The sequence below is a fragment of the Hemitrygon akajei genome, chromosome 19 (assembly GCF_048418815.1).
Source record: "Hemitrygon akajei chromosome 19, sHemAka1.3, whole genome shotgun sequence".
Classification (NCBI taxonomy): domain Eukaryota; kingdom Metazoa; phylum Chordata; class Chondrichthyes; order Myliobatiformes; family Dasyatidae; genus Hemitrygon; species Hemitrygon akajei.
This window is the reverse complement of record NC_133142.1, coordinates 10601133-10619208: the sequence shown is the minus strand read 5'-3', so window position 1 is coordinate 10619208 and position 18076 is coordinate 10601133. Positions and strand designations below refer to the sequence as shown.

At 42.3% G+C, this 18076-nt stretch overlaps 1 protein-coding gene across 1 annotated transcript in view; it reads right to left on the bottom strand.

Annotated features, from left to right (window-relative positions):
• sema3bl (sema domain, immunoglobulin domain (Ig), short basic domain, secreted, (semaphorin) 3bl) overlaps nt 1-18076 on the bottom strand; it is a 211601-nt gene that overhangs the window by 89521 nt on the left and 104004 nt on the right. The window contains exon 3 of the mRNA XM_073072062.1: nt 3014-3076. Within this exon, the coding sequence (XP_072928163.1) occupies nt 3014-3076 (63 nt within the window). The remainder of the gene's footprint in view (nt 1-3013; nt 3077-18076) is intronic.

Sequence of the window (18076 nt, the reverse complement as noted above, 5' to 3'; positions counted from 1 at the left end):
TTTGATTCAAAAACAGGCAATTAAACAAGGAGTCCATAAGTCAAGACAAAAATGGGAAAGTGATTTGAATATCAAAATTGAAGAAAAAAACTGGTCAAGACTATGTCTTGAGAGTATGACAAATACAATAAACGTTCGATTAAGATTAGTGCAATACAATTTTTTACATCAACTATATATTACACCACAAAAAATAAACAAATTAAACCCAAATCTATCTGATCAGTGTTTTCGATGTAACCAAGAAATTGGTACTTTTTTACATTCTACTTGGTCTTGCTCCAAAATTCAACCTTTTTGGACAAATTTAAGAGTTTTACTGGAACAAATCATTGGAATACAACTTCCACACAACCCAACATTACTTTTACTAGGTAATATTGAAGGGATAAAACCGATATCCAGATTGAATAAATATCAGAAAGAATTTATAAAAATTGCATTGGCAGTAGCCAAAAAAGCTATTGCAGTGACTTGGAAATCGGATACATATCTAAGTATAGATCGTTGGAAGAACGAAATTTATGGCTGTATTCCACTTGAAAAAATCACTTACAATTTAAGAGATAAATATGAAACATTTTTGAAAATTTGGCGCCCTTATTTACAAAAGACAGGATTAAATATATAGGTGCTCCGAAGATGAAATAATTGGTTACTTGGGGAAAGAAATAAATGCATACACCAAAGTTATTACGAACTCCGTGGAGCGTGTGGGGATCTTCCAATATCCAGGCATTCCTTTTTTTTTTCTCTTTCTTTTTTTTTAGGGATGTTAGGGGGGAGGGGTTAAGGGGAGGGGGGCTGGGTAACATTTTTTTTTCTCATACACTTTTATTTTGTAACTATTTGAAAACAATAAAAAAAGTTTAAAAAAAAAAAAAAAAAAAGAAAGAAAGAAAGAAAGACAGGATGAAGAGATCAATACTCCCCAATGCCATTCGGCTTTACAATTCAACCGCCAGGAGTAAGATAGGTTAAAGTGCCGGGGTTAGGACTCAATGTTTTTAAGTAAACTACTTAAGAACTTTTTAAAAGCTATTATTAATGCTTTTTGAGAGGGTGATTTTAGATGCATATCATATTTTTACTGAGTTAAGTATTGTATGTAATTAGTTTTGCTACAATAAGTGTATGGGACATTGGAAAAAATGTTGAATTTCCCCATGGGGATGAATAAAGTATCTATCTATCTATCTATCTATCTATCTATCTATCTATCTATCAGAAATGTCTACAGATGTACCACGGAGAGCATTCCAACTTGTTGCTTTACTGTCTGGTATGGAGGGGTGGGGGGGGAGAGGGGGTCACTGTACGGGATTGAAATAAGCTGCAGAAAGTTGTAAATTCAGTATCTAGGACATCTTCGAAGAGCGAAGCCTCAGAAAAGCAGCATCCATCATTATGGACCAACATCACCCAGACCATGCCCTCTTCTCATTGCTTCCATCAGGGAGGAGGTACAGAAATCTGACGGCACAATCTCAACAATTCAGGAACAGCTTCTTCCCCTCTGCCATTAGATTTCTGAATGGACATTGAACGCATGATCTCTTCCTCACTAGTTTTTTTTTTCTTTTTGTACTATTTATTTATCTTTTTTAGTATATATAAAAATCTTACTGTAATTACAGTTTTCATTATGTATTGCAATGGTACAGCTGCCGCATAATGACAAATTTCACAAGGTCTGCCAGTGATACTAAACCAGATTCTGATCCCACATAGGATCACAGGGGGGAGGGGCAAACTCCATGCCGACAGAACCAAAGGTCAAGGTCAAACTCAGGTCACTACCCCTCGCAAATGTGTGACAATGCCACTTTGGCTAATGTTTGTCCCTTATCTGATCACTCTCATATTTCTGTTTCTGGGAATTTGTGTGCATATTGGCTACAGGGCAGCATTATAACAGTGGGTTTATGTTGGATGACTGCAGTATAACATTATAGCTATAGCTAATAAGATGCTGTGATACCCTGGGTCACATCATCAGCGATGGTAATGCCCTCCACCCCAGTCTCTGGCATTGCTCTACCAGCTCCTGGTATTTGGCTTTCTCACTCTTAAACGTCTCTTCAATCCAGTCTTCCCAAGGAACTGTCAGCTCCACCATGATCACCTGATTCAAGGTTTTTGACAGAATGGCCATGTTAGGCCTCAGGTCTGAGGCTGTGGTTGATCTCCAGCTTTGACAAAGCCTATGGGCTTCCTGGGCTGGCACAGGTGCCTACTGCTGTTAATGGCCAAGGTACCTTCAGAACCTGCTATTGATAGCAGTGGTAGATGCCTTCTCCCAGGGCTTTTGGGCAGCTGCTGAGGATATATTCCAGGTCCCCTTTCCCAGGATAGGGACAATATGATGGCACCTCACTTCTGACCCACTCAATGTTTTATAAACAGCTTCTTCCCCTTGGCATCATATTTCTGAACGGACAATAAACCACCCCATGAACACCTCCACACTATCTTTGCTCATTTTGCACTACTTATTTAAGTTATATTTTAAAAAGGAGGACATCTCTGATGTCCTGGAATGGAAAGCCAAGTCCTGGGAACAGATGTGGCAGAACAAATGTATTTCACTGCATGTTTCGATGTATACATGATAAATAAATCCTGAATCCTGTTGCACAGCACAGCTATGCATTAAAATTTGGGCTGTGAATCTCATTATGATTATATCTTTTGTTTATTTTTGGTGGTGAAGGCTACAGCCCCAAGATCATCTTTGTGGAAAATAAAGGCTTTCCGTTAGCCTTGAGCTCCCTACATCTTTTGGGACTGCAGGAAGCTGTTAATTGCACATGGGAATGGTCATTAAAGATAGAATTTAAGTGGCTCAAATTTCCCAGAGAAAATCAGAGGCAATCCAAATTACATGAATGGGAAGACTTCTAATCTGGGGTACATGACAACTGCACTAAAAAACTTTACAGATTCATTGAAATGGCTGAAAGATACTTTTCGCTTTAAACTTTATTGTAGACAATAAATCCCTTACACTTACAAATGGGTCTTTTCCACTGCGGGCACATTCCTCCTCTTGACCTGGTTGGGCAGGCCAGTAAATCTGAAAGAGAACAAGGAAAAGAATCGTTAAAGTAGAATTAAATAACAATAAATCCAATTAAGTGATTCATGTACAGAAGTCTGGCTTGCCAGATGTAGTCTGAAAGCGTGTAAATCACCATTTAACCCTCCCTTTTTCTGCTGCTGTAATGTGATATATACAAACTATTTTTATTTCCCATTAATATAGCATTTTTATGGACTTTTACCATATTTGAGTCCACTAAAGCATTCCAGACAATAATCCTTAACTACAACTTCTAGTCAGTGTCATAACCCAGTCAGCCCCATGGGCACTAGTCTCTCCAGCATCCAAGAAATCTTCAAGAAGTGATGCCCCAAGAAGTCGGCATCCATTATTAAGGACCCCTATCACCCAGGGCGCGTCCTGTTATCATTGCTACCATCAGGGAGGAGATACAGAAGCCTGAAGGCACACACTCAGTGATTCAGGAACAGCTTCTTCCCCTCTGCCATCTGATTTCTGAACGGATAATGAACCCATGGACACTACCTTACTGCTTTTTTTCTTCTCTTTTGCACTACTTATTTAATTCAATTTAGCTTTTTAATATATATATTTCTTACTGTAATTTACAGTTTTTATCATCATGTTTTGCAATGTACTGCTTCTACATAACAATAGATTTCACAACATATGCCGGTGAAATTAAACCGGATTCCGATTCTGAAGTAAAAACATGGCAATCATTCAGGGTCACCATTGCTCTATGCATGGCAAGGTGCTCACCGAAACTAGTTCTGTTTGCCCACATTTGTTCCTTATCTATTGAACCCTTTCCTGTCCATATACTTGTCCAAACATCTTTTAGCTGTCCCTATTGTACCTGCCTCAATCACTTTCCAACCAGGCACCACCCTCCAAGTCAAGAAGCTGCCCTCGGGTCCCTTTCTCACCAGTCCCCTCTCAGTATAAACCCACACCCTCTAGTTTATGGTTCTCTGGGGAAAGGACAGTGTGCATTTGTCGTATCTACACCCTCATGATATCCAGAGTGGCACAGTAATGTAGCGGTTTGCACAATACTATTACAGCACCAGTGACACAGGTTCAATTCCACCGCGGTCTGTAAGGAGTTTGTACAGACATTCTCCAACGTGGGTTTCCTCTAACGAAATTTTCATACGGCCTGAAAACTGCATGACATTTTAAGTGTTTTTTTTTGTAATATACACATCAAACAAACACAAACCACAACTCACATCAGGCACAGTGGAAAAAATAAAATAAAAATGTTTTGACTAGGTGGCATCAGCAGTCAGCTGGTTGACAATGAACTTCCATTCTGTGTTTATTGTTACAATTTGTAATAGTGCTGTAACTTGAAACAGCGACAATGTAAATACCTTGAAGCTCCACAACATTTCAAAGTAAAGATTGTGGTACGTTTATTATTTAGAAAATGTATGGATTATATTCATTAGCACATGATTAATTACAGGGCATTTCACAATTATATTTACATAGATTTCAAATTATATTAACATTACTTAAAAGAAACTTCCAGCTGTGTGACAACAAAGGCTATGTGCATGGGAGTACAGGCGGTCCCTGGGTTACGTACGAGCTCCGTTCATGAGTCCGTCTTTAAGTCGGATTTGTACATAAGTCGGAACAAGTACATCCGGTATTATTTAGCGTCAGTCAAACGTTTGTCTTAGTACATAGTATATATTTTACCTTTCTATGCATATAAAACACTTAAGAAATGTATGTATTCCAATAATTAAACCACTGCATTGCTTAGTAATAATTGTAGCTTTCATCAGGACAGGGCCTTTCAAATGCTCCATTATTCTCACTTTACCCTTTATCCTTTAAAATTGTTCCGATCGTTGACCAACAATCAACCTAACCTAACCGAACTGCCTAACGCTTTTCCAATGACTGATGGCATTTCACCTCTTTCCAAACGCTTTATTATTTCCACTTTATTTTCAATCACAATCGCTTCCCGTCAATGGAACAGAAACACTGCGGGTGGTGGGTCCCGAGCTCCACCGGCTCCCAAGGTCTGCTGGGTCCTAAGGACCACAGCACTGACACAGGCTAAATGAGACAAGTGGGGGCTGTGCTGGGTTTGGGTACTTGATCCCCCACGATATTCAGCATGGGAATTTAAACTGGAGGTGGCTGTGTTTTTTTTACGAGGTTGAGTTGCGAGCTTGAAATCAACCCGGCACGGATGGTACTGGAGTCACTGGATCGAACTCGGAAACCTCCGTTCTCCAGCCCGACACTGATCTCACTGCGCCACCATCCGACCAGACCAATGGGGGGGTGTGGGGTCAGGGTGAATCTTACTAAGAACAATTTAAGCCAAATACAAAGTTAAACACTCAACACAGTGTCAACAGCAACGACTTAAAATGGCGGATGGCGTCGCGATCTGACTTAAAATGGCGGACAGCGTTCTCCTTCCTCGGTTCGTAAGTACGAGTTGTCCGTAAGTCGGACGTTCGTAACTCGGGTCTGCCTATATTTCAGTCATTGCATGGCCACACATCTGCATAGCTTAGAGGGAACAGTGCTTTCCTCTGGGTGCTCCAGTTTTTTCCCACATTCCAAAGGTGTACAGGTTAGTAGATTAATTGGTCACATATCTGTAATTGGATAGCATGGGCACATTGGGCCAGAAAAGCCTGGTAGTGTGTTGTATCTTTAACTATATTAAAAAAAATGATGTTATTCACCTCTATAAGATCACTCCTCACTCTCATACATGCCAAAGAATAAAGTGCATGCCTGCCCAAACTCTCCCCATAACTCAGACCCTCAAGTCCTGGCAATGTTACATAAATTTTCTTTGCATTCTTTCTATCTTAATGACATCTTTCCCATAACAGGGTGACCCAAACTGTACAAATGATTCAGTCTCAACGTGCTTGCCAACATTTCCCTTTGCTTTGTGGAGCAGATCTAAGAAGTACAAATTTATCATCGATCATTCGCCCTCAAAGCTCCACCCACAGTCCTCTTGTTGCCTGAGGGTCAGACCGACCAGTGCTGCTTGTGTTGGGATGGTACAGCGCTCCTTTATACCCTCGACCTGCAGGAGATCACTCACCAAGACCACCTACAGTCTCCTTCAACCTGATGGCATTAACACTGATGTCTCCTACCATCATGGAGGACATACAGGAGCTCGGAGACACACACACTCAATGTTTTAGGAACAGCTTCTTCCCTTCTGCCATCAAATTTCTAAATGGTCCATGAGCACTAAATCACAATGTTCGCTCTTTTTTTGCACTGCATTTAATTTTTATATATATTCTTTCCCTCCCTCCAGACACAGGGAGAAAAATCTCCTCAAGTTCCAGGGCAGTGGAGATGGGAAGACAGCCTGCAAAGTCATGCACAAGCTGTCAAAGGCCTCATACAGCACAGCGCACCTTGCACCCCAGAACATCTTAGTCAAGATGGATGAGGCGAACAGAGGTTTCACGAAAGAACATCAACACCTCCCAAAGAGCATGACCAGATAATTCTAACTCTATGATTCAGGGATGGCGGATACTCCTTGCAAAGCCGCTGGTTATGCCCATCTGTCAGACCCTGACAAGGGATAATGAAAAACTGTCAGCTTTCCTTGAACAGATGGTTTCGCTGACATCTCTTGCGAAATAAAAACTGTGAGATGTTCTGAAAATCCCGGACATTGTACTCTTGTGAATCCTAAACACCAGTGACCCATCTTTCACTGCAGGTCTGTGTGACATCCGTGTCTTCCGGAGCTGGGCACTCAAAGCTAAGGCAAACATTGACTCAACTAATTAGTAAAAGAAGAGGGGTTGGAGTAGTGGCAGTGTTCCTGCTACATCAGTTTCCTTTCAATTTTAAGGCTATTTGTGTTTGGGTTTGGTTCATTTTTTCACACACTTAATTAAATTTCACTCAACCCATTGCCTCAGGCTGCAGTGACTTCAGATTAATAACAGACCCTTGTAAATCTCCCAGACTAGAGTTTGGTTTCCTCCACGCCCCTGGGAGACACATTGTCACTTGGGCGACATATGAGGTCCCACTATTCAGGAGCGGTTATTACCCTTCAATGACCAGGCTCCTGAATCATTGTGGATAACTTCACTTACCTCAACACTGAACTGATTCCTCAACCTATAGACTCACTCTCAACATCTCAACAACTTATGCTCCTGTATTATTTGCTTATTAATATATTCTTTTTTACCTACTGGTGCAATTTGTCTTCTTGTGCACACTGATTACTTGTCAGTCTTTGTGTTTAGTTTTTCCTTTGATTCTTGTCACAACCACGGATTCGGCAGCGCAGCAGATACGACAATTGAGTTTGTGAATATGCACGTGTCAGCTAATTATTATTTCATTGTGACGGCATTTAACTACATTCTTTTCATCATAGCATTGTCGAGATTTGAGCAAAGCACAGCAATGTTTCGCTACCTGCTTGCATTCGGCCTTGCCTGAGAAATCGGACAGTCGAGTCAACTGACTCTGAAGACTTGCGGTATTCGTTTTATAATTGGTTATTGCTATCAGCCACAGTGTTGGCTTCGTTTTCCATTTGAGAGTTTTAATTAATGGCCCCGTTTGGCCTAGTGTTTATTATTTTCTTTTCCCTTTAACTCTATTCGCGTTAAAGTCCGTAACCAATGAACCCACTTCAGTGTCTCTCGCTCCACACTTGGGCCATATCCATTTGAAGTGACAATTCTATTGTATTCCTTTGTTCTACTGTAAATGCCTGCAAGCAAATGAATCTCAAGGTAGTATATAGTGCCATATATGTAGTTTGACAATAAATTTGCTTTTGAATTTTGAACTTTGAAGGAGTGCGAATGTGGAAGAAATGGGATAGGGTGGATTGAGGTGGGATGTAGTGAAGCAAGTGTACGGGACTTGTTCAAGTGAACAAGAGAAACCGGCAACAGGAAAGTTGTCCCCAGAAACATTGTTTCCACATGTCTGCTCCTGCAGCTCTCCATATCACACACCCATGAGGAGGTTTCCATCATCTACAAGCTGACAGTCTGTTTTGGCTTTGTGTAGCTGCAGCCACATTCCTTTCAACAGCTCTGAGCTAAGTGCTTCCAAATGATGGAATCTTAATTAGAAGATCTTTATTGCAACTCAGCATGCCCACAATCACCACAAGTGATCAATGCAAAGGATGTCATGCTTTCCAAAACTGTCCTCCTCCACCCCTCTCCTCCCTCCACTTTCCCAGCTGGGAGGATCTCCTTCACATAAACCAGATGATTCATGCCAGGACAACAGACCTCCCCGGGCGCCTTTATGATAAACGTACGTCATTGTCGATTGCAGTTCCTGAGAGGTCACAGGCAGATGTTTTAACAGTGGAACTGAATCACAGAATCATAAACACAAGATATTCTGTAGATGCTGGAAATCCAGAGTAAATACGCAAAATACTGGATGAACTACAGGAAGGATGCGGAAACCATAGAAAGGGTGCAGAGGAGATTAACAAGGATTTTGCCTGATTGGGGAGCATACCTTATGAGAATAGGTTGAGTGAACTTGGCCTTTTCTCCTTGGAGCGACGGAGGATGAGAGTTGTCCTGATAGAGGTGTATAAGGTGATGAGAGGTATTGATCATGTGGATAGTCAGAGGCTTTTTCCCAGGGCTGAAATGGCTAGCACGAGAGGGCACAGTTTTAAGGTGCTTGGAAGTAGGTACAGAGGAGATGTCAGGGGTAAGTTTTTTACACAAAGAGTGGTGAGTGCGCGAAATGGGCAGGCTGCTGTGATGGTGATGGAGGTGGATACGATAGGGTCTTTTAAGAGACTCCTGGAACTCAGAAAACCAGAGGGCTATGAGGTAACCCTAGGTAATCTCTAAAGTGAGGACATGTTCGGAACAGCTTTGTGGGCTGAAGGGCCTGTATTGTGCTGTCGGTTTTCACATTTTGTTCATTTGTTATGTGCTGCATCATATGAGATGAACAATAATGCTCTTTCCATGACCATGATTGTTCTGGCAATTTTTTTTCTCCAGAAGTGGGTTGCCATGACCTTTTTCTGGGCGGTATATTTGCAGGTAGGGAGATCCCAGTTGTTATCAAGATTCTTCAGGGATCGTCCGCCTGGCATCAGTGATACGCACCAGCTGCTCATACGACCATCCACCACCTGCTCCCATGGCTTCACGTGACCCTGCTCGAGGGAGGAGGGTGTCTAAGCAGGTGCTGGTGACCTGCAGGCTAGCAGAAGGAAGGAACACCTTATATCTCCTTTGGCAGGGGCATAGCTCCATCCCACCACCCAAGTCAGCATCTACGGATGGGAATAAAGAATCGATGTTTTGGGCCATGATCTGATGAAGGGTCTCGACCCCAAAACCTCAACTCTTTATTCCCCCTCCATAGATGCTGCTTGACCTGCTGAGCTCCTCCAGTATTTTGGCCGTGTGTTACTCTGAATCACTGAATCAGTGTTTTTCAGGCTTGTGCATGTTGTTACTGGTGCTGCCCCAGTCCACAAAAAGGAGTCTAGCCACGTTGGAGCAGGAGATGGAGGCACAGTATATTTCAGGATGTTTCAGGACTCAGTTAAAAGTGCTTGGCACTATATTTTAAGAGTGATGTGAATTCTTTGGACAGGGTATGGAAAGGATATTTTTAAGAGATTAGGAGAGGTTAGCTTTACCTGTCATATGTATATTGAAATATACAGTGAAATGCACTGTTTATGCCTGTTAGAGCATATTCTGGTGTACAGCAAAACATTAACTTCAGCCACGAATCTTCAGATCTGAATATGGACTGCAGATTAAATTTAAAATGCAACCCCAGACAATGAGTTCCTAAGACCCGTGAACCACAGTTAATTGGAAGACCAGTCAATGTTAATTTAAGGTTCATTTGGGAGTGTCTGGAGTGTGGGTGTGAATAAGTAAGTGTGAAAGTTATACGTGATTCAAAGGGAAGCACTGTAGATACATTGTCAATATAGAACTGTACTCTGATCTTTAGCATAGTAAATGTCATGTAATATTGAGCTGAGCGGGCCTTTTCCTCTGAAAGAGTCTCACCATGATGCCTGGTGTGTCTCATTTTGTTGAATAAAGGGACTGCTTCGTACCTACCAGTGACGTCTCTCCGGTGACTTTGTTCACGCAACAACAATGTCCATGACCAACACATTCCAAGGATATGCTGGGGGAGACCTGCAAATGTCACTGTGATTCTCGTACCAACATTGCACGCCCGCAACTTATTAATTCCTACCCCCATGTCTTTGGAGAAGGAAACCGGAGTGAGTTTCCTCCGGCTGCTCCAGTTTCCTTTTACATTCCCAAAGACGTACGGATCAGGGTGAGGTTTAAGTAAGTGACGATCGTGCTACGTTGGCATTGGATGCATGGCAACCTTTGTGATCTCCCACCAGCACAACTAGAGATGCAGATGATACATTTCACTGCGTTGTTTGATGTTTCAACATACATGTGACAAATAAAGCTGATCTTCAAACTCAAATGGGACTGGCAGGATTGCTCCTTGATAGAGGTAGAATGGTCTCAATGGACAGAACGTTTTTGTTTAGAGATGTATCATGGTAATAGGCCCACCCAGCTCAACAAGCCCGCCCAATTACACCTATGTGACCAATTAACCCACTAATCTATATACCTTTGGAATGTGAGAGGAAACCGGAGAACCTAGAGGGAACATATTGATCACAGGGAGAACGTACAGACTGCTTACAGACAGCGGCAGGAATTGAATCTGAGTCACCAGTGCTGTAATAGCAACACGCTAACCACTATGCTACCATCCACCCACTCTTAGTTGTATCTTTCCTTGGTTTTGTGGGTCTGGCCAGTTCATTACAAGGAGGAAAGATGTTGTGACTTCAGCCCAGCCCTCAGTGGTTTCTCATACCATGCAGTGATTTCATGCCTTGCTACGTACAGTGGAGGAGGCGATTCTGACTCTCGTCTCCCCACTTGCTACCCACGTGCGGTTCAAGTGGCAATTCTATGATGAGTAAGCGGACAGTTGTGAGATCAGTAAGGAAGCTTCCTCCCTGGATTTTTATTTTTTGTTATTTGGAGATACAGACAGTTATTAACCTCTGTTTACCAGAGCTCTGTTTACGCTCTAAGTTTACCACATCTTGCTATTGCTGACACTCTGTGCAATACTACCATCACTTCTTATCTGGATGGTGTGAATGTGCACCCATTGCTGTAAAATATTATGGTGATTTTTGCACTACTGTCTTATCAGTGTGAACTTGGAAATCTTGTACATCTTATTTTTAAGGTAACTTCATTTTTTATTCTTTCTTACTTTTCTAATATTTGTATTTCTGTGCATTTGTAATGCTACTGTGACACTGTACTTTCTTTTAGGAAAATATCTATCTATCTGTGGTAACAGTTCCTTCCAGCAATAAGCCCATGTCCAACTGACGCGGGTACAATTACACCCATATGACCAATTAACCTGCTAACTCTTAAGTCTTAAGAATGTGGAAGAAAACCAGAGCACCCAGAGGAAAGCTTTGCGGTCATGGGGTGAACATACGAACCCCTTATAGATAGCCGCGGGAATTGAACCCATGTCGCTGGCGCTGTCATCAATTATGCTAACTGCGACATTACCATGTCGCCCCATGGTTGGACCATACGAATACATGGAAATACACTGTCGTGTTTAAGGTCTTACATCCAGTCTATGCAAGCTCAGCTGAGCAAAAGGTGAGAATGCCAAAACTGGGCTCAATATTCGGACCAGGGCTGGTGGGGGGGGGGGTGGGGGGGGGGGTGGAAGGGAAATTCAACCGTGATTACCTGTACTTCGGACTCCATGGCTGAGTTCTCCTATGTCACCCCATCAGAATTCAGCACATCTCATTCCCGTAAAACTCAGACCCCTCCTCACTAGAGAGTCCTATCACATCGCGATGGATGCCCTCAATCTGAAACTTTGACCATCTAATTCTCCCACTGATGCTACCCAACCTACTGAGTCCCTCTAGTGGTTCAGGCTCCAGTGTCTGGAGTTTCTTGTGCCTCCATCCAATGTACTTGCTTGGGTGGGCCATGAACCTGACTGTGCCTGTCTCCCAGTGAGCCTGCCTCTGGGCCGTACGCTGCATGAGCCATTTTGCAGAAAGGAAGCACCCAGTCCCCACTACCCCCTCTTTATGTCGTGGTTCCCATGACTTAGCTGTCTTCAACATGCTTATATCCTAAAGGAAGCAATCCGTTGCTGAGCACAATGGATGCGATAGCATTCCCCAGCTGGGAAGGAATTTGGCCCCAGTCACCACAGCACCTGTGACCACAATAAAAGCTATTCTGCTACTTCACCAAGCATTGCAAATTCCACTGCTGAATAGGCTGACTCAGGAAGTATCCCAGTCACGCAGCCCACCCCAGTCTCTCCCAGTCGAGTTATAGTCAGCGAGAAGTTGAGCAGGAGCTGAAGAGTGGAAGCTACTCCCACTGGTTGGCACAGTCAAATAGTGATTAACCTAACACATTGCTCAGACAAGAATTGGAGTTTTGTGAGCAGTTTTGGGCCCCTTATCTAACAAAGGATGTGTTGGCATTGGAGGGGGTCCAGAGGAGGTTCAGAATCTGAATCACGATCTGGTTTATTATCACCGGCTTGTGACGCAGCAGCTCAATGATCCCAGGAATGAAAGGGTTAACGTAAGAGAAGCGTTTGATGGCTCTGGGTCTGTACCCGCTGGAATTTAGAAGAATGAGAAGGGATCTCACTGAAACCTTTTTAGAGTGGACGTGGAGAGGATGTTTCCTATAGTAGGGGAGGCTAAGACCAGAGGACACAACCTCAGAGCAACGCCTTGGGTCATTTACCGCACTGTATCTCTAAATAACTAAACAGAACAGACCGGTTGGGAATTCGATAATGGCATTTAAGATACTTTCCACAAAAAATACTATTTGGTGTGTGATCAATAAGAAACTAAAATTATAGGAGTGTGGAGTTTTATTTCGAGAAGACTATCTTCTGTTGTTTCCGTTCACATTTCAAGAAGGCAACATCTATAATCAAAAATTCCCACTGGACCAGGCCATCTTCTCACAGCTATCATCAGGATTGAAGTTCCACACCAGCAGGTTCAGGAATAGCTACTTCCCTTCAACTATTTGGTTCTAGAACCAGCCTTAATCTCTATTTCAACATTAAGGAGCAACACACAAACAAGTTGGAGGAACTGAGTGACTCTGGCAGGGGGTGGGAATGAATATTCAAGGGGTTGAGACCCATCATTAGGACTGGAAAGAAAGAGGGGAGATAGCCTGTATATCCTCTCCTGACCCATTGAATTCCTCCAGTTCCACAAGAGGAAATTCCTCCATAATCCCTTTTGTGTCCCTATAGCAATAGTATGACCATATTCATCACTTTGTACTACAATGAACTTTTATTTTATTCACTTTATGTTCAGTCTTATAAAAATTGTGTATAATTTATTTTTATGTTCATGCAGAGGAATTTACCAGGATGCCACCTGGACAACAGAGTATGTCTTGTCAGCTGGAACTTCTCTCTTTGGCGTGAAGGAGGATGCGAGGTAACCTGATGGAGGTATACAAGATGATAAGTGGCATAGATCGAGTGGACAGTCAAAGACTCTTTCCCAGGGCGGAAATGATTAACATAAGGGAACATTCTTTTCCCAGGCAGAGGTGACTAATATAAGAGTATACTTGTATGTTTGGAGGAAAGGATAGGGAGAATGCCAGAGCTAAAGCTTTTACACAGAGAATGGTGGACTTGTGGAATTTGCTGCCGGGGTTGGTGGGAGAAGCAGATGCATTAGGGATACTTAAGAAACTCTTAGACAGGCACATGGATGATAGAAAACCATGTAGGAGATAAGGACTGGATTGATTTTAGAATAGGTTGCAAGGTTGGTACAACATTATGGGCCAAAGGGTCTGCTCTGTAGTGTACTGTTCTATGTTCCATGTAGAAATGCCCATGTTTTCCAGCTATGCACATCACATGATTGTTACTTCACAACTCTCTCAGAATTGCCATGGGCATGAAAGTGATTGAACTTTAAATTTAACTTATTAATTAATGGGAACCTGAGGGGCAACAGTTTCACACATGGAGTGTGTATGGAGTGAGGTGCCAAAGGAAGTGCTTAACAGAAGTAAATAAGATGTAGAAGACACTTGGACAGGTAGATGGAAAAGATAAGTGTAGAGAGAGATGGGTCAATGGAGGAAAATGGGACCAAGTTAGATGGGTGCATTGGTCAGCATGGATGAGATGGGCCAAAGGGCCTGTTTCTGTGCTGTATGTGTCAATTACGTTATAACTATAAAAGGGAGAGTTGATGGACTCCCAGGAGTAGAGACTTTAGTTGCATAGGCTCAGGATCTCTCCTTGAGGTGGAGAAGGTTATGACTGTTTTAGACAGGGTAAACAGAAGCTCAATGGATGGTTCAAAGATCAGAGACATAGATTTGCCAAAGAATTATGATGTGAAACTCTTTTACTTTGAGGGCAATTATAACCTGTAATTCACTTTCTGCCGGAATATTTGAACTAAAATCTATCAGGGTCTTCTAATGGAAATTAAAAACATTAGACAAAGGAGCAGAAATAGTCCATTTGGCCCATGAAGTCTGCTGCTCAATTTCATCATTGCTGATTTATTTTCCCTCTCAACCCCATTCTCCTGTCTTATTCCTGTAATTTCTGAAAGACTTAAAATAATCAAGAACCAATCAACCTATATTTTAAATATACCCAATGACTTGGCCTCCACAGCCACCTGTGGCAATGAATTCCACAGATTCACCAATCTCTGGCTAAAGAAATTCCTCCTCATTTCTGTTCTAAAGTGATGCCATGCTATTCAGAAGCTATGCCCACTCCACTGGAAACATTCTCTCAATGTCTACTCTAACTAGGCTTTTCAATATTCAGTAGGTTTCAATGAGGTTCCCCCCTCCTCCTCCTTGAGTATCTAGTGAGGTTCAGGACCAGAACCATCAAATGTGCCTTGTGTGTTAACCCTTTCATTCCTGTGATCTTTCTCATAAACATCCTCTGGACCTGCTCCAATGCCAGCACATCCTTTCTTAGATACAGGTGCAAAACTGCTCACGTTACTCCAAATGTGGTTTGACCAATGCCTTATAAAGCTTTAGATCACCGTTTTTATATTCTAGTCCTCTGGAAGTTAATAATATCTAATTGGATGAGTATTGGAGGGAGAATGATAGGACTATGGAGAAATGGGGAGTGGGAGGAGAATGGGATTGAGAGATGGTTTGATTGAATTGCATTGGGGTATTAACCTAATAGGAGCTGGTAGTAACTCAGTCAGCCAATTAGCCTCATTCTGTGCCATAACAAATGCATGATCTATGATCTAATGTATGCTAAGCTACTACCCAACATAGACTGCACCACACACAACATTCTCTATCCTTCTCCACAATATCCTTATAAACAATAGACATGCTGAGGACTAAACCCAGGAGAAGCATGATCACTCACCACCCTGCATCCCAATTGGGCCAATTGCTATGGGTTTCTCCACAACCCACAGCAATTATTCCCTCAGCCTAATCTCATCTCTGAAAATGGAGATCGGTGATGCTGAGAAACCTTTCACTAGGCCTTAATCATGGGTCACCAGAGATTATAATGTCATCTTGGGTCAGTTGCCAACTATGCTTTCAGTAGCTGAGGCATGACAGAAGAGCAAGCTCTGGCCAGTATTTATCTTTTATTCGACATGACACAGGGTGGCACAGCATCACAGTTAATAGAGCTGCAGCCCCAAATCTCCAGGTCCAGGTTCAATCCCAGCCTTTGGCGCTGTCGTGGTCGAGCTTACACGTCTACCTGTGTGGCCTTGCTCTGGGTGCTCCATTTTCCACCCACATATCAAAAATGTGTGGGGTGGAGAGTTAGTTGGTCACTGTTAATTGCCTCTGGCGTGGAAGTGAATGGTAGATTCTGGGTAGAGTGGACGAGATCTGGGGAGCTGGCACAGTAGCGTAGCGGTTGGTGCAGTGCTTTACAAGAGCCGGCCGTAGGATTGGGGTACGATTCCCATCGCAGTCTGTAATGAGTTTATATGTTTTCCCCCATGACCACATGGGTTTCCTCTGGGTGCTCCCGTCTCCTCCCACATTCCAAAAAAAAACGTAAGGTTAGGGTTAGTGAGTTATGACCATTCTACATTGGCACCAGAAGCACAGTGACACTTGTGGGCTGCTCAGCTCAATCCTCGCTGATTTGATTTGATGCAAACAACCCATTTCACTGTACAGTCTGTTTTAATGTATTTGTGACAAATCAAGCTAATCTTTATCTTTTAGAATGCGGGGAGAATATAGTTGGTGAGGGTAGATTAGTATAAATGGATGCTTGATTGTTAGCTCAAACATGGCCTGTTTTATGCCATATTAATCAATAACTATTATTTAAAACGCTATGTGATCTTGTGATGCTTGCTTTTCTCTTGTTCCTGAATTATAACAGTGTTTATGTTTCCAGAGGTCTGCAAAGGATGTGAAACACTTTGGGATATGCTGAAAGTTTACTTCAGAAGACCTTTTCCTAAGAGATTTTCTTACAAGTTTGGCTTGGTGTTGTCCATATTTTCTTGTTTTGTCACTGGATGGTGGGGATTATGGCTCTGGTTTTCAACAGGAAAGGCTTTTCCTAATAGAACCAAGCTGTATGGGTTGACAAACCTTGCTAAACAAGGAAGCCAAACCTTCTGGGAAGAGATCCCAACAAGCAGAGATTAAATAAACATAAACAAGATCGTCTGTGCTGCAAGGCACTTTATGTTTGACTTGTGGAGGCAGGACAAGGGAAAGTCACAGCGGTGGAAGGAACACAAACCCCTGCCTCAGAAAGATATCGGCAGGGACACAGGCCGAACTTCTGCAATCATGACAGAAGACAATAAAGAATTGAATGAGGACTGGCTTCCTGCCTATTTACTCTGGCAGGCTGGGCAATTTCCAATTAGTTTCAGCCTGGACTGGACTGTTTGTAGGGCTTGAAGGAATAACATTAAATGAAATGGGAGAATAAGGCGTTACTAAAGCAACCACTGTAGCAAAGGGAATCATCTTGATCCAATCAGTCTTTGTTCTCTGCTTTCACTTGAGTGAATTTCCTTGTGTCGAGTTAAAATTTCTATAGGTTTAGCTCCTGGTTACAGCAGAAGGGTGACAAAGCTGCCCACAATACCCGCAATAACCGTGATTTCCAGATTTACTTTCTTGGCATTCATTTTTCTAGTATCCGCGTATTGTTATTAAGTCCAGAATTCACTGTCCATCCAAGATTACTCTTTCAGAAGATGGTTATGAGCTGCCTTCTTGAACCCCAGGTGAATTCACTGCTTCAAAAACTGTTGGTAAGGGAATTCCAGGATCTCAGCATTTTCCCCACAATCGAAGACATCAGAAGTCAGTGCCTCAAGAAGGCATCCATCATCAAGGACTCTCACCATCCAGGAACTGTCCTCTTCTCATTACTGCCGTGATATCACATGTCACGTGTAAGAACGTGATTGGACGGAGCTAAGAGCATGCACAGAACTGACAGAATGATCAAGAAGCTTGTAGGTTAAGACGTGGTTGCTGTTTGCTGTTGTAAATAAAAGTTCTAGTTATGTTCTTCCAGAATATGTGTCTTTATGAGTCTTACGTACCCCGTAACTGGGTCACTTACCAGCAAAGATAGAGAGGTCCGTTGAAGTCTGATGGTACTAATTTTAACAGTATTTATTAGTAAAGATTCACAAAAATAATATCAATGCAAACTTACAGATAATATACGTTGTCAATACTAAATCTAAAGGTGCGGGTATAATAATAATCAATAGGAAATAAGCTCTATCGTTGTCTAGGGGATAATGAATTGTCCAATGGAAATGTACAGTTCACTGCAGTTCCACAAGCTGCTGTCTTTTGGTTGTCGCTGTGTTGCACTTTGTTGGAGAGA